A 24,440-nucleotide genomic window follows, 5' to 3' on the forward strand; every position below is an offset into this window, starting at 1 on the left:
AAGGTTTCAACACTCGTCACAGGACGGGTGACAGCTCATAATTAGGACACGCTTTTGTCTCTTCGCTCTGGGGAAAGTGTGACCTAATTTAATAAGCACCCATCTTCTTAAATTACACACTGATTGAAGATCAGCTGTCCTTATTGCAACTTCTCAAGTTGAGCAGAAAACTTTTGCACTAATGTTGTAATTCATTTGTGTAAAGTGAACACAGAAAACAACTAGACTCACAGAACAGCGAAATACAGAGAGTGGCTCCATCAAATATCTGCATAATTAAGTCGGTCACATTTTATTTGAGTCAAATACAATTGTTGGACTCGGTCTGTTTAAGCATTTAATTCTTCTCTAAATCTGTTTTTGATCTTTTGATCTAATACTGAATTATAGAGTCATCTGAGGTTGCATTGCATGTAAAAAATAAAAATAAAAATGCTTATTACAGCAATAAGCCAAGGAAACATGTTTTTTCCATGACTTTTAACTCATAAAAGTTGTTTTACCAATTTCAACTTCATCTTGTAAGACATTCAAGAATTTTTTTTTTTTAAGTCAGCATTAAAACTATTGTGACATGTTATAGATTAACATGAGATTAATTAAATTAATCTGTGTATAGGATACATTAGATTTTCCAAATAGTTTTGATCTCTTGTTTAATCAGAATGTAATAATTGGGCCTTCCTGTGAAAATGATGTCTGCAATCATTTAGTCCACATAAACCCCGCCCCTGTAATCTCCACTTTTGAGTGCCACGCCCACATCTCAACATTGCTGAAGAGTGTTGAACTTTCTTCTCTTGCATTCTATTCTTAATGCAATCAGAATAGCAGGACAGCTGAAAGGTCTGTTTGAGCTTTCTAAATTTACATTTCCTTTAGCTGAGGCATATTCATTTCACTTTTGTTATGAAAGGGATTTTACAGTTTACATTTTATGTCAAAATCTAACAATCAAGCCCAGCCCAGAAGAGAAAAAGTAACGCAAGTAATGCATTACTTTCCATAAGAAGTAACCAAGTAGTGCAATTAGTTAATTTTTTAGAGAGTAACAAAATATTGTAATGCATTATTTTAAAAGTAACTTTACCTAACACAACACTGTAATTATTTTGTATTCAAGAAAACAAATCAACTGATATTGGCTACTACCATAATGTAACCTTTTGCTTACTAGTCCAGATCTTCCAATAACAGACAGCACAACTGTAACAAACAAACCTAAGTCTTGAATTAATCTAATAATTCTAAATGCCAAAACATTTGCAAACCCTGAACACAAAATGTACTCAGGTTGTCCTTGGCAAACAGTCTCAAACTAGATTTCCTCACACCCATCTTATCAGTAAATCATTCTTTGGTTAAATTAAGTCATGGTATGCCTGTTGGGGCTGAAGTATTTTGTTATTATAAATCTCTTAAGCCTTATTAACTGAGCAGAGATAAATTTGACATAATGTGTTGTGACAGCCAAAAACTCAGAGGTCAAAAGGGCAAAATTATTCACATCCACGCAGAGCCAAGGATTTCAGACTTATCAAACACACATGCTTATAGATGAGCATAAATCAGATGTGTGCTAAAATAAGTGCTGTTACCACGATGCAAACATACACTACTACTGGTACTTATAGTATTTTGATTTTGCTAACTGATTTCACTGAAATTAACTGAGATTTTCACAGAGATCTGAAAGTGCAGATTCAGTGTGGGAGGTATTATTGTTAAAGAGAACGTTTCATGTTCAAAATGCAAATCTAACTTCCCTGTGTACCATGATCTACCGAAACTAAACAGCAAAAACAGCTTTAGAGGAAGTGCATTGGCCATGGTTCAAATCGTACTTATATGACCGCCATCAGTTCGTAACAGTGAATAAAGAAGTATCATATCTATCACAAGTGCAGTATGGAGTACCTCAAGGCTCAGTACTAGGATCATTACTTTCCATGCTTTACATGCTGATATATGATGATACTCAGCTCTAGTATTCTTCGTCATCAGTTAGGAACCTAGGTGTGCTATCTTTCCTTAGAAAGCCATGTTTCTAGCATTTGTAAAACTGCATTTTTCCATCTCAGATATATATCTAAATGTCATCCATATCACAACCTCAATCGCAACAAATGTAAACCTGGCAGGAATTTTGCAGAACAACATGTACTGTATGCAGGCCACAACAGCATTGTTGCAAATGCTTAATTTTATACTGTACATGTATAGTACTTAAAGACACATAATATAAAAATGTCAAATGTTTATGGTGGAACCAACGTTGACTAACTCGAGGTCTAACAGAAGACTAAAAGAGAGACAGATGTAGAATATTAAAGCGGTAACTGGGAACCCAGCAGGAGAACAGGAACAGGCATGAGCAGGTGACTGATTAAAACAAAGAGATTTCTTTCCAGTTTCTGTGGATTGGAGGCTGGAGGGGATGATAATCTTACCGGCTGCGGCTGCTCGGCGATACAGCAGTTGAAGCACAACCAGAATTCACTCATGACTCGCAGACAGTCCTAAAGTGCCGCTGTGCCCGTGGGCCCTGAGGGGCTCTGGCTCTTCTGGACGGGGCTCAAGGTCTGATGGGGGATGATGGAGATGTTCTGCAGCCTGAGGATCCAGGGAAAGGAGAGCAGGAAGAGAGCAATGGCAGAGATCCAGACGGGAAGCCTGTTTATGGCTCAGTCCACTTAGCAAACACTCAGACCTGCAGGACACAAGAAGAAAGCTGTCAGATCATTTACACCAGCGTTTGCCTCACGGGGAACAAATGTGACTGCACAAGTAATTGAAATCAAATCAAAATAGAGATTATTATATCACTGTATCAAAACAAAGGTGAATAATATATCCAGCTCTGCTGTATGTTTTACATTCACGATCATATAATTTCCAACATTTTTGTGGATAGGCGTTTATAGCGTTTCACCAACATTCCCCCAAAATAACAGCTTCAGGATCTGACGTTACTTTTAAATTCTGTTACAATTTAATTTAAAGCTCTGATTTTAAACATCAATATTTATACAGTAACTTCAGTGTTCATTGGTTCAAACACAAAAACAATAGAATTTTTTTTTGCCAAGCTATCCAGCTATATATAGATGGATGGATTAGATGTGTCATCTGTGTATAAAAAGATAGTCCGCTAGTTAATTAGTGTTTGCTTGCTATACTTGTCATCATACACTAAACTATAATTACACATTAATTATGATTCAGTGATGCTAGTGCGAAATGAATTAGCATTGATGTGTATTAGCCTGAAATTACACTCTTAGGCAAGAAAGCTGTTCTCTGTTGCTGGATAATCTTTAAAATAGTAGTTTACAGACAGACTGATGGCTCTCAAAAAGTATTTGGAAACTAAGATCATTTAAAACAAACTGTCAGAATATCACGTTTCAAACTAAATGTCATTGTTGTCATTGAGTTTTCTGTACTTCCCCGAGACACTCTTAAGCAACAGACGTGATGGGGATTTTAGTGAAGGACTGAAGCAGAATAACCACAGGTGGTTCCTTTTCTATTCACGTTCACACTATATCTATTGTCTTGTGATTTTTAAATCCAACAGACTTCTCTTTGTGAAGTATCTCGCACCATGTTCTGTCATTCTTTCAAATCAACACCTCTTGCTTTATTTCATTAAGGCAATCACTCAAAAATATTTGGATTTGTATCATTATAGGGTGGTTGTGTACACACACTTCCAACACACATTTCAATTCAGACAACTTGTACAAGTGAATTTTGCATCCGATGACCCCCTTAAAGCCCATGTTAACAGCGGTATGGCGCTGCCGGTCCTAACAGACAGTTCACTGCTCAACAACGAGGGACACACAGGGTCAGAAACTCTACTTAAAAAATAAAATCAGCTCCTAACTCTTCAGTTACTAAAGTACTAAGGCTTGTCCAAGTCAAGACAACAGATCTGCTGAAATTAAATGCAGTGAAAACAGAATTATAATATTAGTTTATAAGTATTATATCATCAAAAAATTTTAATTCTGTCATACCTTACTCGTTCATAATGATGAGCTTCATTATTCTGATAAACACAAAAGAAGAGATTTCGAACAATGAAGAGATACCCCAAACAAGTTGATGGTAGCCATTGACTTACATAATGTTTTACTATTGAAGTCAATGGCTACCGTCAAGTGAGGGTGAGTAAATGATGACAGAATTTTCTTTTTTGGATAAACTATTCCTTAAATATTCATTTTGAAAAACAAAGAATACATGTTTTTTTTACTGGACCGTGAAGAACTCTTAAGACCAACAGCCTCAAACCAATCGACTCAAATATATGAGGTCGTCCTGCACCACGTCGTTTAATTAGCAAATGCATTTGTGCCCATTTGTGCGCCCATAGGCGTGCTGGTCTAAAAAAGAGGTGTGTTCAGGCGCATTGCTGGTGTAATGCTATTTTAAGGAGCTGAAAATAGACTGCGCCATAGACCAACTCAACCCTGGTCTAAAGTCTGGCGCAATGTTTTTTCTTTGTTATTTAAAGAGCGTACATGCTGCTTATTAAACACAGGGACGCACAGCAGCACACAAACATGCCAAATATTACAAATTATAGGATTGCAATACCTAAGATATTTTTGTAGGCTAATTAAATATATATATATATTTATGTCATGGCACAAGTGCAACTGGCTCTTAAAGGGAATGGAAAATGAGACTCTGATTGGTTTATTGCATGTTAAGCCCAAAAAACACCCATTACTCATTAAGAGAATAGGGACAACCCATTTAGACCATGCGCCTGGATTTGGACAAACACTGAGTGCACCTGGCTGTGCGATTTACACTTGGCGCTTAGATCGTTAAAATAGGGCCCTAAATCTGTATGCCACTTTTGATGTAAAAATGAGTTATTAGGACAGAACACTAAAATGCTGGTAATGCATGCTTGATACTTTTCACTGAACATGTGCATATGAATAATATGATTGTGGGCAAGCTGGTGGACACATGCTGGTGCATCCTGTGCTCAAATCCATGAGCCACATGTCTATGGAAATGAACCCGGGAACAGAGCTGCTCTCTGTGCAGAGTCTTCCGCTGCTAAAATTATCTGTGCATTTCAATACGCCTTGATGCTTTCTTGATGTCACAGTGTCTAGCTTCTCCACAGTCTCTATTCATCCTGGATTCATCAAGTCAAGATCTAAACGGTGACAGGATATGAGATCATTTCAGACGGAGCTCTATCCGCCACATGCTGTGACTGGAGGAAGCACCTCAAAAGACAAACTAGAAATATAGCACAACATAAACGCATGGGTCTCGGAAGAAGATGATTACATTTTAAACATGTATGCATGCCAAGGTTAATGCATAGTTGATTTAGTCAACTTCTGATTGTAGATTATCTCGAAATAAACAGTTAAGTCCAATTCTGATTGTCTCTTTCTTAGGAAAAAGAGACTTTGAGCTCAACCAAGCAGCCAAGAAAGTTAAGAACTGTAATTCTTAAGGACGGTTCACATTATTAGGAACTACAGCAAGCTCATCTCCATTTTTCTAGGGAAGAATCCCATGTTCCCGGGCAGGAAGACACACAGAAATCCCTCCATTAGTGAGAGCCGCAGACCCATTGAAAGAGACTGTCAGTGCAAGAAAGGCCTCTGTGTGAGGGGTCAGAAGAAGACCCTTCACAATACACCCAAGACCTGTTCCCAGGGTATCTGCCACGCAATGACACACGCGAGAGATCTGGACTACTACACAGTGGTTTTATAGGACTGCTATGAGTTATTTACGCAGATATTTTACACCAGGTTTAATAATAGCTCGTTCAATCAGAATTTAGAGACTGAAGTGTCTATTACGTAATATTAATAGCAATATTTTGTTCAGAACTCAAGTGTTACGTAATGAAACACTAAGCTGTTTTAACACTGATGTTTCTGTTACGCATGATTGGTTTGCAGCCATCAAGTTCAAAATAAAAGAGAAAATAAAGAAATAAGATGCATATGTTTTATTTACTGGGTTTTCTAAATGTAGACATTACCACATGCACTGTAAAAAAAAACATTATCTTTCACTAAGTTGAAAATAAAAATAATGTTTTGTAAGAAAATACTTTCTACTTCAAAATGTCATGTTTAATTCAAAGTGTAACTTACTGATTATTTCTACTTATTTGTGAAATTAAATAGTAATAGAGTTTGTTTCTTGATAAATAAACCATTTCCATTGAATTTATGGTCAAATAAAATATTCAAATATATAATTTGTGATCAAGTTGTCTTTCTTAATTTTTTTTGTTTTGTTAGGAATTAATTGATCGATCGATCAAAAATGACAGTAAAGACATTAATGTTACAAAAGATTTCAATTTCAAATAAGTTTTGTTCTTTTAGAATCCTGAAATGTATCACAGTTTCCACAGAAATACTGATAAAACACAACCCTTTTCAATAATAATAATAATGATACTTGCAGTTTTACAGTTTTCTTTTTTCTATAGTTTTGATAAAATAATTGCAGCTTTGGTGAGCAAAAACTTAATTTTTTTTTGTTTTTTTTTAACAATCTTACTGTCCTCAAACTTTTGTATACACAGTTCACTATGACATAAAACGATTAATACCGGCCAATATAACATTCTGATCACATCACCTTATTTTATTTGCATTGATGCAAGTGCATGCATATTCAAACTCCTCAGGGAACCATCATCAAAACCTCATCAAGACCGGCCCCAAGCTAACGCATAAATCATACACCAGTGCAATAGCTCTCAAAGAAACGACTGCTTCCCAATCTTACTCACCATGCTGCCCGGCTGCAGTGAGGAAGTGAGAGGAGTCTCAGCGATTATCCCAGGCCGAGGAGCTGTGGGCTCTCCAGGTGGCCTTTGTCCCGCTCTCAGTTACGGATCAGCGGGCGATTGGCATTCACTGCATCACTGACCGGCCTGGGCTCGTGCACGCTCCTCAGCCTAAGCCCCGCCCCTCTTTCCCACCGCCGCGGAGGCTTTTATGTAAGCACCATCCTCCCACTGAATGTGGCTTACGTAAGCAATGCTGGGGTGGAGAAACACTCGCAATGTGCTGGCTTACAAGAAAACCATTGACGAAAACCACAACAATCTGTAATCCTGTTCGCTGTACCACATAAGAGCATTAGGACTTGTCTTCATGTGCTCGATTACATTATGCATTGATGCATGATGCATTATTTATCTATTTTTAAGAACCTCACTGAGATTGTGTTCCAGGGTACAACAAGAAACTATTAATAAAAGTACAGCATCAGAAGCGTTTGCAATTCATTAGATCCTTTCTATTGCGGGAGAAGAGAGTTTCAGTCTGAAGGAGCAGGATACAGGAACAGAACATGAGATGGATATGTAACATGAGGAAATGCAACTCAGCAAAAATGGCTTGATTGGAGAAGTGGAATTATAAATGTTTTTTCAGAGAGGGAAGCCTGTCCTTTTCAAAGCTCATTAACCAATGTATGACACGGGACGATTGTTTCGCTTGTTGTTGAACACTGGCTTTCATTTCCTCCATCACTGGGCTTGTTGCCACGGTAGCCATGGGTCGTGGTGTGTGTGTGTGTGTGTGTGTGACCAAATCCACAATCTACAGTTTATACATTAAACACTCAATGTGTCACAATTAGAGTGTGTATCCATAGAGGGTAGGACTGTTAAAATATTATAATCAAAATAATATAATAAAATCAGATTCTTTGAATGCAAAAAATTCCTTTTTATTTTTATTTTTTTTTACTAGAACTAACTTATACATCTTAAATTGAAAAGGCAGTGACTCTCTTTCCACTTCAGTTTTCATAGGCTACATTCCCACCATTTAGACCCATTCAATATAACTATGAAATATTAGTTGTTTTTTTTAGGATTTAGATTTTTTTAACTACTATTAAATAAAATAGCTAAGAAATATATTGCAATAATAATACTTTATACTATAAAATAATCTGAAATGAATATATATTTGTTTATAGTACTATAAAACCTACAATATTAATATTCACATTTTAATTTCTTAATTTTTAAAAGTTAAACCATGTATTTTTTATTGTGGCTCTTTGCTCTCAATGAAAACTATGCACTGTTGGTTTCAGAGTGAAATGCAGCACTGTATTAATTTGATATTGGCTGGCTGAATAACAAAAGTGGTAATTTTGTAAAGACTGAATTTCAAAATCTCTGGATAATAAAAGGTTTTTGTTGAGTTTTTTCAGTAAATTTTGGGATTATAGTGTATTGTAAATTTTAATTACATTTCAGCCATTATTTGTATATTTTAACTGCTGTATTAAATGGACATTACACATGATTTTTTTTGTCATAATCTGAAGTTACATTAGAGACATTTTTGTGAAATTTTGTGGACAAAAAGCTCTGTTGTCTATTGTCTATGGTGTAGCAATACATGAAGTATCACTTGCACAGAAGGTACTTTCCAGGAAAATAGTGCATTATGTTACTTTTGTGTTACTTTTTGTCACCTGGACTTAATTAAAATAAACCCAAAAGTTCTATTTTTGCCAACTGTAAAGGCCCTTTTTCACCAAAAGTGAGTCTAATAAGCCTCTGGCTGAAGAAAGTGCCTCTGCACTCTTGATTTCTCTCAACATGAGGACAGGGGACATGTCAGTGAATAAATGGGAAAACTACGTGTTACAAACCTGTGTTACTCATTTACCATTTAGACAAAAAAGGTTCTTCTATGGCATTGTGAAGGAGCAGGCTGGAGCTGAACTCTGAGGGGACTGGAGATCCCAGCAGTAGATCATCTCAAATTAATTTGATCATCCCTGCTCGGTGGACATATAACCAGCAGACCAATTTTTAGTCAATTCAATTCCATCCACGTAGCTAAAATAAGTAGTTCATAACCAATAAACGAGTGGAAGGAACTGTGCAGCCTCTTAAAGGCACTTTGTCAGATCTTGCTTGAAAATCTGGTTAACCACAATTCTTTTTAACTACAATCTAATAACCATAACTGGATGTAATGATATAAGTGGTAATAGTTCATGGATTTAAAAATGATGGAGTCTTGTTGAGCTGACTTGTACACCAGATTGAGCAGACAAATGCTATGTTGTATGTATTTATAGGGTTGGGACAATAAATCGATTAATCATGATTCGTGGATCAATTCTGAGATTTTAGGAATGCATTGGGATTCTCTCTCAGAATCGATTCTGAGTTCAGTTTTTAACAGCAGATAGCGCTATAGGCTATTTTTTAACCACACACTGAAATGTTCATGGGAAACAGATTCGTTTGAAGCCAGGGTCTGCGCTGTAGAGATTCGTTTGGAGCCAGGGTCTGCGCTGTAGAGATTCGTTTGGAGCCAGGGTCTGCGCTGTAGAGATTCATTTAGAGCCAGGGTCTGCGCTGTAGAGATTCGTTTGGAGCCAGGGTCTGCGCTGTAGAGATTCATTTAGAGCCAGGGTATGTGCGGTAGAGATTCGTTTGGAGCCAGGGCCAGCGCTGTAGAGATTCGTTTGGAGCCAGGGTATATGCAGTAGAGATTCATTTGGAGCCAGGGGTCTGCGCAGTAGAGATTCGTTTGGAGCCAGGGTCTATGCTGTAGAGATTCGTTTGGAGCCAGGGTATGTGCTGTAGAGATTCGTTTGGAGCAAGGGGTCTGCGCAGTAGAGATTCGTTTGGAGCCAGGGTCTATGCTGTAGAGATTCATTTAGAGCCAGGGTATGTGCGGTAGAGATTCATTTGGAGCCAGGGCCAGCGCAGTAAAGATTCGTTTGGAGCCAGGGTATGCGCAGTAGAGATTCGTTTGGAGCCAGGGCCAGCGCTGTAGAGATTCGTTTGGAGCCAGGGTCTGCGCAGTAGAGATTCGTTTGGAGCCAGGGCCAGCGCTGTAGAGATTCGTTTGGAGCCAGGGTTTGCGGTGTAGAGATTCGTTTGGAGCAAGGGTATGTGCTGTAGAGATTCGTTTGGAGCCAGGGTATGTGCAGTAGAGATTCATTTGGAGCCAGGGTCTGCGCTGTAGAGATTCGTTTGGAGCCAGGGTCTGTGCTGTAGAGATTCGTTTGGAGCCAGGGTCTATGCTGTAGAGATTCGTTTGGAGCCAGGGTCTATGCTGTAGAGATTCATTTAGAGCCAGGGTATGTGCGGTAGAGATTCGTTTGGAGCAAGGGGTCTGCGCAGTAGAGATTCGTTTGGAGCCAGGGTCTATGCTGTAGAGATTCATTTAGAGCCAGGGTATGTGCGGTAGAGATTCATTTGGAGCCAGGGCCAGCGCAGTAAAGATTCGTTTGGAGCCAGGGTATGCCCAGTAGAGATTCGTTTGGAGCCAGGGCCAGCGCTGTAGAGATTCGTTTGGAGCCAGGGTCTGCGCAGTAGAGATTCGTTTGGAGCCAGGGTCTGCGCAGTAGAGATTCGTTTGGAGCCAGGGCCAGCGCTGTAGAGATTCGTTTGGAGCCAGGGTCTGCGGTGTAGAGATTCATTTGGAGCAAGGGTATGTGCTGTAGAGATTCGTTTGGAGCCAGGGTCTGTGCAGTAGAGATTCGTTTGGAGCCAGGGCCAGCGCTGTAGAGATTCGTTTGGAGCCAGGATATGTGCTGTAGACATTCGTTTGGAGCCAGGGTCTGCGGTGTAGAGATTTGTTTGGAGCAAGGGTCTGCGCAGTAGAGATTCGTTTGGAGCCAGGGCCAGCGCAGTAAAGATTCGTTTGGAGCCAGGGTATGCGCAGTAGAGATTCGTTTGGAGCCAGGGTCTGCGTAGTAGAGATTCGTTTGGAGCCAGGGTATGCGCAGTAGAGATTCGTTTGGAGCCAGGGTCTGCGCTGTAGAGATTCGTTTGGAGCAAGGGTATGTGCTGTAGAGATTCGTTTGGAGCCAGGGTCTGCGCTGTAGAGATTCGTTTGGAGCCAGGGTCTGCGCTGTAGAGATTTGTTTGGAGCCAGGGTATGTGCTGTAGAGATTCGTTTGGAGCCAGGGCCAGCGCTGTAGAGATTCGTTTGGAGCCAGGATATGTGCTGTAGACATTCGTTTGGAGCCAGGGTCTGCGGTGTAGAGATTTGTTTGGAGCAAGGGTCTGCGCAGTAGAGATTCGTTTGGAGCCAGGGCTAGCGCAGTAAAGATTCGTTTGGAGCCAGGGTATGCGCAGTAGAGATTCGTTTGGAGCCAGGGTCTGCGTAGTAGAGATTCGTTTGGAGCCAGGGTATGCGCAGTAGAGATTCGTTTGGAGCCAGGGTCTGCGCTGTAGAGATTCGTTTGGAGCAAGGGTATGTGCTGTAGAGATTCGTTTGGAGCCAGGGTCTGCGCTGTAGAGATTCGTTTGGAGCCAGGGTCTGCGCTGTAGAGATTTGTTTGGAGCCAGGGTATGTGCAGTAGAGATTCATTTGGAGCCAGGGTCTGCGCTGTAGAGATTAGTTTGGAGCCAGGGTCTGTGCTGTAGAGATTCGTTTGGAGCCAGGGTCTATGCTGTAGAGATTCGTTTGGAGCCAGGGTCTATGCTGTAGAGATTCATTTAGAGCCAGGGTATGTGCGGTAGAGATTCGTTTGGAGCAAGGGGTCTGCGCAGTAGAGATTCGTTTGGAGCCAGGGTCTATGCTGTAGAGATTCATTTAGAGCCAGGGTATGTGCGGTAGAGATTCATTTGGAGCCAGGGCCAGCGCAGTAAAGATTCGTTTGGAGCCAGGGTATGCCCAGTAGAGATTCGTTTGGAGCCAGGGCCAGCGCTGTAGAGATTCGTTTGGAGCCAGGGTCTGCGCAGTAGAGATTCGTTTGGAGCCAGGGTCTGCGCAGTAGAGATTCGTTTGGAGCCAGGGCCAGCGCTGTAGAGATTCGTTTGGAGCCAGGGTCTGCGGTGTAGAGATTCATTTGGAGCAAGGGTATGTGCTGTAGAGATTCGTTTGGAGCCAGGGTCTGTGCAGTAGAGATTCGTTTGGAGCCAGGGCCAGCGCTGTAGAGATTCGTTTGGAGCCAGGATATGTGCTGTAGACATTCGTTTGGAGCCAGGGTCTGCGGTGTAGAGATTTGTTTGGAGCAAGGGTCTGCGCAGTAGAGATTCGTTTGGAGCCAGGGCCAGCGCAGTAAAGATTCGTTTGGAGCCAGGGTATGCGCAGTAGAGATTCGTTTGGAGCCAGGGTCTGCGCTGTAGAGATTCGTTTGGAGACAGGCTATGTGCAGTAGAGATTTGTTTGAAAAAGCCACCTCGTCCTGAGGTGGAGCCACGTTATCAAACTCCCACCCAAACTTTGGCAGACCCAATCAACCATTATGACACTCCCCATTTTTATAACATCAAATTACAAGCTAAAATCAAACATATCATAAAAACGATCAATTGAACATATATCAGTTTTGTAAAAACTACCTTAAATGACAGTCCCATTTGTTTACATGGAGAGGGAGGGGTTTGTGACCTGTACTGCAGCCAGCCACTAGGGGGTGATCAAAGAGCCTGCAACTTCACTTTTCAGGATGTGTGAGGCACACCCGGTAAGAAACGGGAAGCAAGCAGAATATGGCTATTCCAAAAGCATGCAGTGCCATCTGCTGTTAAAAACTAAGCTCAGATTTGACTCAAGAGAGAATTGCGTTTCCTTCGGAAAATCTCAGAATTGATGCAGAATCATTTGTCGATTTGCGATGTATCGATTTATTGTCCCAGCCCTATTAATGTAGTTACACGACTGGATATATTAGAGCTGGAAACACACTGGATCATGCCTCCTGAGATCCCTGATATTACAAATTGTTGGATAAAGTGGTCAAAATACTTATTTTTAGGCATGTTATGAGGTAAGGACATCCTTTCATCCAGCATCAGGAAGATCTTGGTTAGAAAAGTGAGGATGGGTCCATGAGTGTTTTCAATGGTCCTGGGGATCCACAGATCTGCACATTTTGCATGCCTCTCTTATTTGCACATAAGAACAGGGGACACAGGTCTGATCTCATAATAAACTTGTTGAAATATTTACAGATGTTTCTCTGCACTGTGCCAGGGGCAAATTCTGATGACATCATGCTTTTCCTCAGTATCCAGTACACAAATCCTTCTTGTGTGATCCAGATCACAAGACCACAAAGTCACAGGCCTCTGAAGACCCCTAAGCTGGTCCTCTTTAAGTTTCACAAAAACCTTCCAAACAAACATATGGTTTTTTATCTTCATTCTCCAACAAATATGAGATTTCCAGTCATTAAGATTTGCACGACCATGATTTTTCCATTGCTTCATGCAGCATAACAGAGCAGTGCTTCCCCTTTAAAGGTCTGGAGGTAGATTGGCACGATAATACTAATTAAATAAATTACTATTAATATACTATTAATTAATGCATGCGTTCTCTAGGCTTTGAACACATGACCTCAGCAGTGACATATATAGTGCACATTAGGGTGCATAATATTGAAGTGAAAATATTCCTTAAAGACATTGTTTTTGTTATACTAGAGAACTGAAGATGTTGTTCAATGCAACCATGTGACTTGTCACTTGAGATACGTGATGCAGAATGCTACACCTTGCAGCATGCAAGAAAGGATGTTTGACCACAAATGTCACCAAGTCTGGCACGATATGTTAGCTTGGCTGCATGGCTGTGGTAGAGGGTTAATTTCCCTTTGCAAAGAAAGTGGTAACAAAGCATGCCTTATACTACCATTACAGCCAGCTAGCAAAGGCAACATCAATGTCTCATCTCTCCGTAAGGCAATGACCCAGATACTACTGATGACTGACCAGTTGCTTAATAAAGCCATCACTGTCTGCCTAGGCCCAATTTGGCCTTTTTGGCTTGTGAAGAAGTCTCTAAGATTCTTCCTAACCATTATACCCAATCATGGAAATAGCTTTTTTATATTTTTAGGAATTACACCTAGCAAAGTCCTAAAGAAGTGCTGTTATTAGTGTACTATATATTTAAGATGTATGTCTTAAATGATCTCATATGAGCTCATTTCACACCACAGCTTGGTATCAGCAACTATCTCATGATATGATATAACAAAGTGATGTGTTGCAATTCAATACATCGCAGTGCATCACAATATCATAACTGGCTCATGACTGACACTATGCCAAACGCACAAGAGATCCAACACGTCTAGTTTCAATCTCTATTGCAGGTTCACTTCACTTTTATCCAGTACAGCTCTGACCACAAAGAAAGTTTTAGTATTTGCGCCTATTTTTTTAAACAATTATGAATCTTTCTGGTTATTGAAAAGAAAGGAAGTGCAGAAGCCTTCAGAGAGATGTATGAGCCAAGAACAAAAACCAAGAATGAGCTTGATTTTAAAACGTCTTGAAGAAGCCAAGCTTGAAGGTTGATCGTTCGCGTGCACAGCCGCTGAAAACAGGATGCACGCTGATTGACAATGGTTTCAGTCGCTCTTGATTCATCTACAAACAGGGTACCTACTTATCCTATTTTTGTTGGCATCTCAAAGCAGGCGTCTTTTAGTGTGGCTTTTATGCAGATTTTAAAAAACTGAATAAAAACTAAATTAAATATGGAAGTTTCATGAATTCAGTTCTGAATGGCACACAACCCTGCTGCCTTTAGTGCCTTTGTGACACTCTGTATATGATATCTGACATTTATTTATTTACCTCATCTCATGTCATTCCAAACCTTTTTAAAAACTTTTGAGTTTTGCATATGCTTTGAACTACCATTTTGACTTTTTCTTCAAAATAACGGCACTGGACTTAATGGCATAATGCATACAGACCAAATTAGCGAAGCACTGTAAACATTTAAGTCATTTGATTGACAAGTTGCAAAGTCTTAACTGTAAAGTGACAAGTGTGAGTCTCACTTTGAGCCAACAGACTCTGTCTTGAGCTGATGTAAAACACACACACATCATACGTTCGTAATGAACAGGAGGGGAAATATCTGCACTTCACCAAAGTGAATGAATGCACGAAAAGCATGTTCAGTTATTACGTTATTTGTTGTATGTATTGTAGAAGTTCGGAAAAGTTAATGAAATCTCAAATATGATAAAAACACACTTCCTGAAGGAACCATGCAATTGTAGTCTTTCAGTTCTTTTATCTCATCTCATGTATCACGAGACTCGTAACCAAAAGCCCTGCATCACAAACTCAATGGTGTACCAGGTGCGCTACCGAGCAATTTTACTTTTTTTGATAAGCCATACATATGGAGCTGGTTATGTGAAGGAAACATCAAAATGTATTTGTTTATAAATAATGCACTGTGATAAAAGTGTAAACAATAGTATTGTGCAAGTAACTAAATCTATATTAATTGATCATTTGCCTCTGTAATCATTATTTGTGTGAAAAGGGAATAAAAGTTGTTGTTGTCTACAGCAAAAATGTAACGGAGGCACGTTTTTCATGTAGAAAGTTTAATACTTACAGAACTATAAGTGATGCTTGCCTCTGAATGTTCCACATTGTTTAATATAATTTACATCAATTCAACCCCTGCTCTATAATTGAATGAACTAAAGTATGTTCGGCTCTTCTGCAAAGGCCAAAACTAAATTAAAGCTGCAATGCCACAAACACTCGAGGACAGGTGCCAAGATGCAATTACGCAAGGAATTTCTGACCATCGCACAGACGAAGGGTCTTAAGCCTGGGAGGATCTCTTAAAGAGAAACATATGGAGGCTAGATTAGATTAGGACGTTCCTGAGCATTCTCCACTCGAGCTGTAACTCACACCAAAATACAATGGTTTGAGAGGAAAATGCGATTTCACAGTCTCCGTATTAAAACAATCCTAGAATACACTCTTGTTTTTCCCTGAATAACAATGGTGCAATCACTCACTCAGTGGTACTTGACCAGATTTCTGTGATTAGCACCAAATAAAGATGTTTTTGTTTTGCTGTTGGATCATATGATGCAGAACTAGGTCGCAAAACAGTACGATGCACTTCTAAAAGCTTGCATTTGTTCTATAGACCTGTATTCGCTGATTTCTAAAACACAGATGGAGAAAATCTGACGAATCTTATACAGTAATGATGCTGAAAATTCAGCTTTGATCACAGCAACCAATTATATTTGACTGTACCCTATAGTTTCATATATAAAACAGATATTTTAAATTCTAATAATATTTCACAATATGACTGTTTTTACCTTACTTCAGGATCAAATAAACACAGCCTTAGTGAGCATAAGAGACTTCTTACTGACCCCAAACCTTTGACCCATGAAGTTTCTAGAAGTCAAGACAATGTAATATTATTAAGTTAAGGTCTATAGTGCTTTAATGTCTTATAGCGCACAATTAATCAGTTTAAAGCTGACCGTAGGACAGTCTACAATCAGCTATAATACAGTAGAGGTAGCTTATATATTGCTTTATGTGAGTAAACAGTAATAGCTGTCGACTTTAGAAATACTCTGGTGTCGTGACAAACCCACGTTCTGCCAGAATTACTAGCAGGTGATGACTATCACTGTTTTGGTCATATCGCACACCCCTAAGCAGTTTCATCAAGAGTCTGATAGGAAATCATGTTTTATCACTTTATATTTATCTTTGAACCAAAGGCGGATGTGGCAAGCAAAGAAAAACTCGATTTGATGTTGGATAAAGTTGGCTCCATCAGGGGTCCAGCTCTCCTCTGGCTATATACAGTATAAACATTATGTCAATAATGTTATAATATTGACTGAACAGTATGATTATGGACTTAGGGCCAGATTTATTAAATAGGGCAAATTAGCATGAGACCACAATCCCATAAAAGCCCTGAAGAGTGGTTGTTCTGTGGCTGATGTACTAGCAATGAGCAAATACAGAATACAGATGCAGATCATGTCCATGATGATGACCGAACACAATCAACCAAGAGCTTGCATTGAAATACTCTCCCCACCGTTCTGTCGTGTCTGAATCTTTCTGTAGAAAGTATCAGGGTTGTATTGCAGAGGTGTTTAGATGTAGGTGGTTTCCTTTCTTTCTGCCCAGCTGTGATATGAGCATCTGCTGACTAAACTACTCTCCTGCATGTCTCGCATGTCACGCCGCAGGGCGAAGACGATCCTGCCTCCCCCGCTGCACTGTGACCGAAGGGATGCTTACAAAATACATGGTGACTGTATTCTGATCTGCTGATCTGACAATAAACACTTGAAGGAGCCAATGTAAATGCAGCAGCCTTCACACAAACCTGAGGCTCCTGTTATCTGACTGACTAGATGTACAATCTATTTTGTTTTGTTATGAAAAGAGTTTTTTTTTTTTTAATTAAACCTCTTGATTCGACAGAATGCAAGTGACTTTTTTTTTTTTTTTTTAATGTCACATTCTTCTACACAATGAGAAAATTCTCAGAAGTACACAAATAAAGTTAAATAATATTTTTTTTAAATGACATATATGAGCAAACTATTTTGTTATACCGGAAAATTTAAATTAGTAGTAGTTTTTTTTTGTTTTGTTTTTTGCTCAATCAACACAACAAAATTAGTTATTTAAAAGTTTGATACATTTTGTTTGTTGTTTTATGCTTTTGTTTGTTTTTCTTTGCTTTTTGTTGTTTTATATCGTTTGTTGTTTTGCGTTTTTTGTGTTGTTTCACTGTATGTTCTTCCGTTTTTCTTGGCTTTGTGTTGTTGTATATGGTTTTGTTTTGCTTTTTTGTGCTTTGTGTTATTTTGTGGTTTTCTCAAATTGCAGCCCTTTGGAGGGTCTTGAAGGTTTTAAAGGAATGCATGCTTGACTCAAAGAGCTACATTTTGTTACTTAGTTTCACAAAAGAAACTGACAGTTGCCACTCTCAGAAAAAAAGGTACAAAAGTTGTCACTGTAGTGGTACCTTTATAAAAGGCACAACTTTGTACCTAAAGAGTTCATGTTGGTTCTTTAAAGGTACATATATGTACCTAAAGTGTACATCTTAGTACTTAAAAGGTACAAAAGTGTACCTTTTGAAAAGGTACTGCCCCAGTGACAGCTTTTGTACCTTTTTTTTCTGAGAGTGTGTGGTTAAGTGATTTTCATGATGGTAAAAATGTCCAAATGAATGCTGCCTTCACAAGGTATGAGTTTCCTAGTCTGAAATTGGACATGAACTGCCTTGTATTTTTACACCTGGGAGCTGAATATCTAGATAGTGCTGTGAATGTTTATATTGTTACCAATGAATGGGATGCTACATTTCTACGTATCTTCCAATCTACACCTTTTGGCTTTAATAAAGTTTCCCAAAGAAACAAGCAAGCAAGGCTGTCCACCATGATGTCTGTTCTTCTTTCCAACAATAAAGCACTTGAACACCACAAACTCATGATGACATCTTCAGATTTGGGAAGTAGGAAGTTTCCGAAGGCAATCATAAGACCTCTCTATAAAACTGCAGTGATCTTTTAATTGGAGGTGATGTTTTTTTTCCAATCTAGACTACTACTACTTTTACTTTACTAGCAGTCCATCAGTGTATAACTTTAGCTCTCAGTTTTGTATTAATGTATTAATCATGTGGTTCTACTGTCTAAATTGGCTAAAATAAAATCGCAATTATTAAATGTAAAATTGTTATTCATTATTAAAAGGTTTATTCCAAAAGTAATCCTAGTAAACAGGTCTGCAAAAAAATATTATTTTATCACAATACACAGACATTTTTGGACCGTCATCAGTGGAGAAAGATGATATTTGCAGTCAGATGTGTATATAGTTACAGTGTCATGATGAAAAGACATTGGATAGTAATACTGTAAAATGTTTTTAAAAAAATAAAAATTCTTTACATAGTAAATGTGTGTGTACTGTGCATATTTGTAGTGTATATAAAAATACACACAAATGCATGTATATATTCAAGATAAATATGTACTTTATATTTTAAACAATATTAATTGTTATATATATATAATTAGAAATTTGAATATAATTAGAATATAAACATATGCATGTAAATAGGTGTAAATATTTTCAAAATATATGCTGTATGTGTGTGCTTTTATATATACATAACTGTTTTCACTTTAATTTGAGTTAAGTTTTAGTAATTTTATGTTTTTTTTTCTCTTTTTTTAAATACAAATGTTTATATCATTTTAGTAATTAGTTTTTATTTATTTGCTTTTGATTATTTTAATACTTCAAATTAAACTAAACAAAAATAAGAAAAGTTGTAACAGTTTTTTCATGGTTTTAGTTTTAGCTCACGATAATCAGCCTGCCCATGATTGTAGCAGTTCTCTGTAACAAACCAGAATTAATTATCAGAGAGAAGTCTGTTAAATCAAGTAATATGCAAAGCCGGGTACAAGATTAAAAACAAAAAATTGCAATATGATATAATTTAATTAGTGAATAATAACACATCAGTATATAAGACATTAATAATAATTATTCTAACTCATATATCAACTATTGGCTGTTTATAGTTGCCCAGCAACAACACTTTTGCCCATTAATACGAAATGCGCGTTCACACTGTGCGCTTTACGAACCGGATCATCCAATCCGAATTAAGAACCGGAACTAGTGTTTAATGAATTCTATTTCACACGGGCGTGTGTGCAGTGCAATGCAAAGACTTTCACACTTTCATGACAATATAAGTGACTCGTCTGTTAATAAAGACAAGTCAAAACAGAATGAATTTGAAGTACTTCCTAAAATGTGCTGCTGTAATGCAGAAAACAGAGGATACACAACACACTGACGTTATGTCTTCATATATCACCTCGGAATATGACCAGGATCGTGTAGACTAGCGACTAAATCTGCTGCATTACCATCGTATGAAACCAGTTACTATTATACAAATAAAAATTGGTTTCTACTTACCAGGACTGATTCGGCTAATGCACGAGTTTACTGAGACGTGTCATGCAGTGCACGAGTGTGAGCAGCAGTGTTCATGTGAGTGATGTAAATGAAGAGCTGTCTTACCGTCGGATGCTCAGCTGATCGATGCGGGAAACGAAGCACCTGCGCGAGGCGTCTGATCAGACGAGCCTCCGCTGAAACAAACCCTCACTTAAACCAGCTTTGAGCTGTACACCTTCATCTGTGATCTGCCTTTGTGTCTTTTCTGATTGTGAATGACAGCAGCGCTGGAGAAGGAGAGGAAACCCTCGAATGAGGAGGAACACTCCCACTGTGAGGACAAAAAACTAAGAAACAGCGCCACCTGTGCGTCAACACAGGACAATACAACATGACCATACTGCCCTCGTGCTCTGTCCAGATATATGGGGGTAAATTGATGCCAAAAACATTGAAAATGAACAGACTAAAAGTCACAAATAGATATTACAACTGGTAAAAACAAAACACAATCTACAAATAGATTTTTTTAAAAATCTGCAAACAACGGTGTTTGAGTAACATTAATCACATTAAAACTACAACCCATTATTTATCTAAATTGATCTGAATCATTAAAGGAATAGTTTACCCAAAAAGGAAAATTCACATCATCCAAGATGTAGATTAGTTTGTTTCTTTATCAGATTTGGAGAAATGTAGCATTACATCACCCTCTCTGCAATGGAAGTGAATGGGTGCCGTCAGACTGAGAGTCCAAACAGCTGATAAAAACATCACAATAATCCACAGCACTCCAGTCCATCAGTTAATGTCTTGTGAAGGAAACGCATACATGAATGAGGCACATTAACTTTAGACTGTGGCTTCTGGTCTTAATAATGAGTTGTTTCTTACAAACGCAGCTTTTGTCTTCTCCAGATGTTAACTGATCGACTGGAGTTGTGTGGATTACTTGTAGATAATAGTGATGTTTTAATCAGCTGTTTGGACTCTCATTCTGACGGCACCCATTCACTGTAGAGCATCCACTGGTGAGACAGTGATGCAATGCTGCATTTCTCTGGGATGTCCTAAGGGTGACATTTTCAGAATAAACAATTCCTTTAAAATCCAGAAGAAGTGTTATCGAAGCTCCAGCTGGGTTTGTCAGGCACCATTATGTTATTATAAGCAATTTGACCCCAGCAATAAACAAATAATTAAACTGTGTACTCCTTAATCATCACAAATGATTCAAAACAGAGGTTTGAGAAAATACTTCATTGTTCTGAATTAGTGAAATGTAGTTTGAAATAGTTAAGCATTAGATCAACACACACAAGTTTCTCTCTCTCTCTTAAATATATTAATTGAAAGATTATCATAAACCTGGTTTCGATGTGCCATTAAGGAGTGAAAAGTGTATATTTATGTGAACAAAATAAAAATTGTGATAAAAGAGGTCTGAATACTTTCTGAAAGCACCATATTTAATATGTCTGAACACAATTTTATGTACAGTATAACTTTTGAAAGTTTTATCCCCCTTAGATATAAAACAGAGAATTGTTTAGGGGTCGAAGGTTACTTCATGACCTTGGCATTGCAAGTACCATGCTCTATGAGTTAAGCTACAGGAATATACAAATAAATAAATACATAAATTTAAACTGAAACATTAACTTAAGAAAAAAAAAACAGGAGTGTGAATGATTTCTATAAGTACCAGCATGAAAAGAATTCGATTAATAATGTGTGACCACATTTAAATCATTATACAGTACTTCTTTTGTGAAAGATATTCCTAAACGAACAGGAAACAGGATTAAGCATCAGAATGATTTGTGCTTCATCATATAACATCATGTCAGAAACAAGTCAGTCTCTAACAGGTCTCGCTCTCGGTCCTCCTCTGACGTCTGGCGGCCGGGGACAGGAACGTCGCGCTCCTCTTTGATTCCGGTCTTGATTTCGTCCTGGTCGATGACACTGAAACTGATGATCTAGAAAATGCAGAAAGGTAGATGTGTCAGCTGTGAATCCTCCAGTGCATCTCTATTACAGCCGCTTCTGATTGCTGATGAGGGTCAATAGTTACTGATTCAGTCAGAAACTCTTCAGGGGCTCTGTCACCTGTCCCGTAGCTTCAGTTATGTGGCCGTAGAGATTGTGGCGTGTTATGAAACTACTGAGCCAGTCTCGACCTACAGGAATTTAAAGAATCAAGGTAGAGACTCTATCAGCTGAATAATTCAATGAAAGTGTCTCAACAAAACCTACCTGCTAACCTCTGCTCTCCCCAGTTGTTGGGGACGGGGATGTTGTTCTTCTGCGCAAACTCAAAAGCGATTTCTCTGCACTTCTTTGGCGTGAGGCCGTGCACGCCTTCGCTCAGCACGCGGATGTGTTCAGCAAGCTCCTCCTCTAACTCCTCAGACAAGATCCTCCTGGCTTCAGCCGTTCCTCTGTAGCCCACCGTCTTCTCTCTCTTTTCTTCTGCCTTCTTCATGTAGCGCTGCAGGGTGGACCTGCCGATCTTTCTTTCTTTTGCTACTGTTCTGATAGATTTCCCTCGCTTCACTTCAACGAAGGCTTTCTCCAGCTCCTCATAGGTCACTGATCCCCAGTCTGTTTTACGAATATAGTTCCGTGGCATGATCGCTTTCCTGTGGTGATCGACAACAGCACAAGCTGTGAAGAACCACACACACACACACACACACACACACACACACTCACTTCTCTGTGACCCTGGACCACAAAACCAGTCATAAGTGTCCATTTTTATACATTAAATTAATAAATAATCTGAATAAATAATCTTTGCATTGATGTGTGGTTTGTGAGGACAGGACAATATTTGGAACTATTTGAAAATCTGGAATCTGAGAGAGCAAAAAAACAAAAACAAAAGAATCTTTAAAGTCGTCCAAATGAAGTCCTTAGCAATGCATATTACTATTCAAAAATTAAGTTTTGATATATTTATGGTAGGACACTTACAAAATATCTTCATGGAACATGATCTTTACTTAATATCCGAATGATTTTTGGCGTAAAAGAAAAATTTATCATTTTGACCCATACAGTGTATTGTTGTCTATTGCTAGTGGTTTTGTGGTCCAGGGTCACATATATATGTGTATCTTTTGAAATGAAATAATACTTTTATTCAGCAAGGATGCATTAAATTGCTTAAAATTGCATTTTTATTTCTACAAAAGATTTCAAATATATACCGTACTGTTCTTTTGAATTTCGTATCACCGTTTTCACAGAAATATATTTACTATTTACTATTAACTTTTTTTTTTTCCAACATTGATAATAATCAGAAATGTTTCTTGAGCAGCATATCAGAATGATTTCTGAATACAGCTTTGATCACATAATGAATAAAAATGTTACAATATATTAATAAATATAATAATATTTCCCAATATTGCTTCATGCTTCTAAAGATACACTAAACATAAAAGTCTTATGCATCAAAATAGAATGCATATATCTATTTTAAATTTCTATATCTTAATAAAAAATGCTTCTATTTTGCAATTTTTTTATATTTAATACATTTTATTGCATGAATTAAAATACTTTAGTCATATATACATTTTAAGTCATTAAAACCTTTTTTTTTTTACATTTTTTCAAACTATGGACTTTTGGAGTGCACTGTATGTTTTTAGAGCTGTAAAAATGTATTTTTCAAGTCAAAGAAATATGAAAACAATCTCACCACTTTTCTCTCGCGTTCCTCTCATTTACAGACAGCTGGGTGAGCTGTGCACTTCCTCCAGATCGTGTGCTCACATGACAAATCAATGCTCATATGCACAGGTGTCGGATCTTACCCCCGGCTCATCTTCCCCCGACTCAACCTCTACTCTCTGTTTATCACCAGAGAATAAACTGATGCAGTCTGGCCGTTTCTGCTCCAGGATTTGTCGTCTGAAAGAAGGAATGGTTTTGTTTTAGTCTCTGAAGGTATAATAAGTCATATGTACTTGAGAAGAAATCTGAAAATCGTGAAAACCGATCATGAGTGTCTTTAAATACAACACATCCTCTTTTGATATAGAAAGCTGTATAGCAGTAAACTAACATCATCTTTTTTGAGTTAATTCATTTTTAAACATGAGCTTTAGATGAGAGGGCTTCTTGAATATTGTCAAAAAAATAAGACTCCAATCCATCAATTCACTTTTTATTATGGGTGAACTATTCCTTCAAATACACATCAAAAGCTAAACATCCTTGAAAGATATGTATATTACAAACAAATGTTGTTTATGCTAGTTTGTATTCGGTCACTTCTGCATATCGCTACAACAACAACAACAACCAAATAAATAAATAAATATGTCCAGACATGTACTGTTATGAGTATCGTTCATATATCCGCAGTAAATAATGAAGATGCTAATCACTCAGTAACATTTAATAGCACCGCTGCTAACTGTGAGGAAATACGAACTGCGTCCACAGTCAATATGATTTCATGCCATAATAATTACGTGCGCAAATATTGTTTGAAATCGCTAACTCGACACTAACTGAGATTTGACAAGTACGAACACACACAGGTGCCACAAAAACCAAAACACACACTTACATGACAACCCAGGGCTCTTCCGCCGGAATCAGTCGCCTGAGGGGGAGGGAGGGAGTCGCTACCGGAAGTCGTCAC

The 24,440-nt window shown here is 38.3% G+C and overlaps 2 protein-coding genes across 7 annotated transcripts in view; both read right to left on the reverse strand.

Moving 5' to 3' along the window:
- Positions 1 to 20,118, reverse strand: part of LOC113109560 (CDC42 small effector protein 2) — a 28,783-nt gene extending 8,665 nt beyond the window's left edge. Inside the window, exons 1-2 of one of the 3 annotated variants that reach the window (XM_026273187.1) lie at positions 19,892 to 20,118; positions 2,451 to 2,710 (exon numbers count right to left, since the gene is read on the reverse strand). In XM_026273187.1, coding sequence (XP_026128972.1) covers positions 2,451 to 2,504 — 54 coding nt within the window. In that variant the 5' untranslated portion in view covers positions 2,505 to 2,710; positions 19,892 to 20,118. The other 2 variants (XM_026273190.1, XM_026273189.1) reach the window with 2 other exon arrangements.
- Positions 20,119 to 21,203: 1,085 nt separating this feature from the next.
- LOC113109562 (uncharacterized) lies at positions 21,204 to 24,439 on the reverse strand. 4 transcript variants are annotated; one of them, XM_026273196.1, is made up of 5 exons: positions 24,366 to 24,439; positions 23,490 to 23,701; positions 22,031 to 22,441; positions 21,884 to 21,954; positions 21,204 to 21,753 (listed from the first exon to the last, which is right to left on the reverse strand). In XM_026273196.1, the coding sequence occupies exons 2-5, from the start codon at positions 23,512 to 23,514 to the stop codon at positions 21,613 to 21,615; spliced, it is 648 nt and encodes a 215-aa protein (XP_026128981.1). In that variant the 5' UTR covers positions 23,515 to 23,701; positions 24,366 to 24,439; the 3' UTR covers positions 21,204 to 21,612. The 4 variants fall into 4 exon arrangements, with proteins under 4 accessions (XP_026128981.1, XP_026128982.1, XP_026128983.1 ...); XM_026273198.1 differs by having other exon boundaries at positions 21,205 to 21,753; positions 22,031 to 22,416; XM_026273199.1 differs by having other exon boundaries at positions 21,612 to 21,753; positions 21,849 to 21,954.
- Between the last annotated feature and the right edge of the window lies 1 nt (position 24,440).

This window comes from Carassius auratus, chromosome 10 (assembly GCF_003368295.1).
Source record: "Carassius auratus strain Wakin chromosome 10, ASM336829v1, whole genome shotgun sequence".
NCBI classification, from domain to species: Eukaryota; Metazoa; Chordata; class Actinopteri; order Cypriniformes; family Cyprinidae; genus Carassius; species Carassius auratus.

Coding starts and splice junctions, on each gene's coding strand:
- LOC113109562 (XM_026273196.1), bottom strand. CDS start 23,514: ATGAGAGGAACGCGAGAGAAAAGTG. Junction 21,955..22,030: donor GGGAGAGCAGAGGTTAGCAG/GTAGGTTTTGTT, acceptor AAATTCCTGTAG/GTCGAGACTGGCTCAGTAGT. Junction 21,754..21,883: donor TAACTGAAGCTACGGGACAG/GTGACAGAGCCC, acceptor TGCATTTTCTAG/ATCATCAGTTTCAGTGTCAT.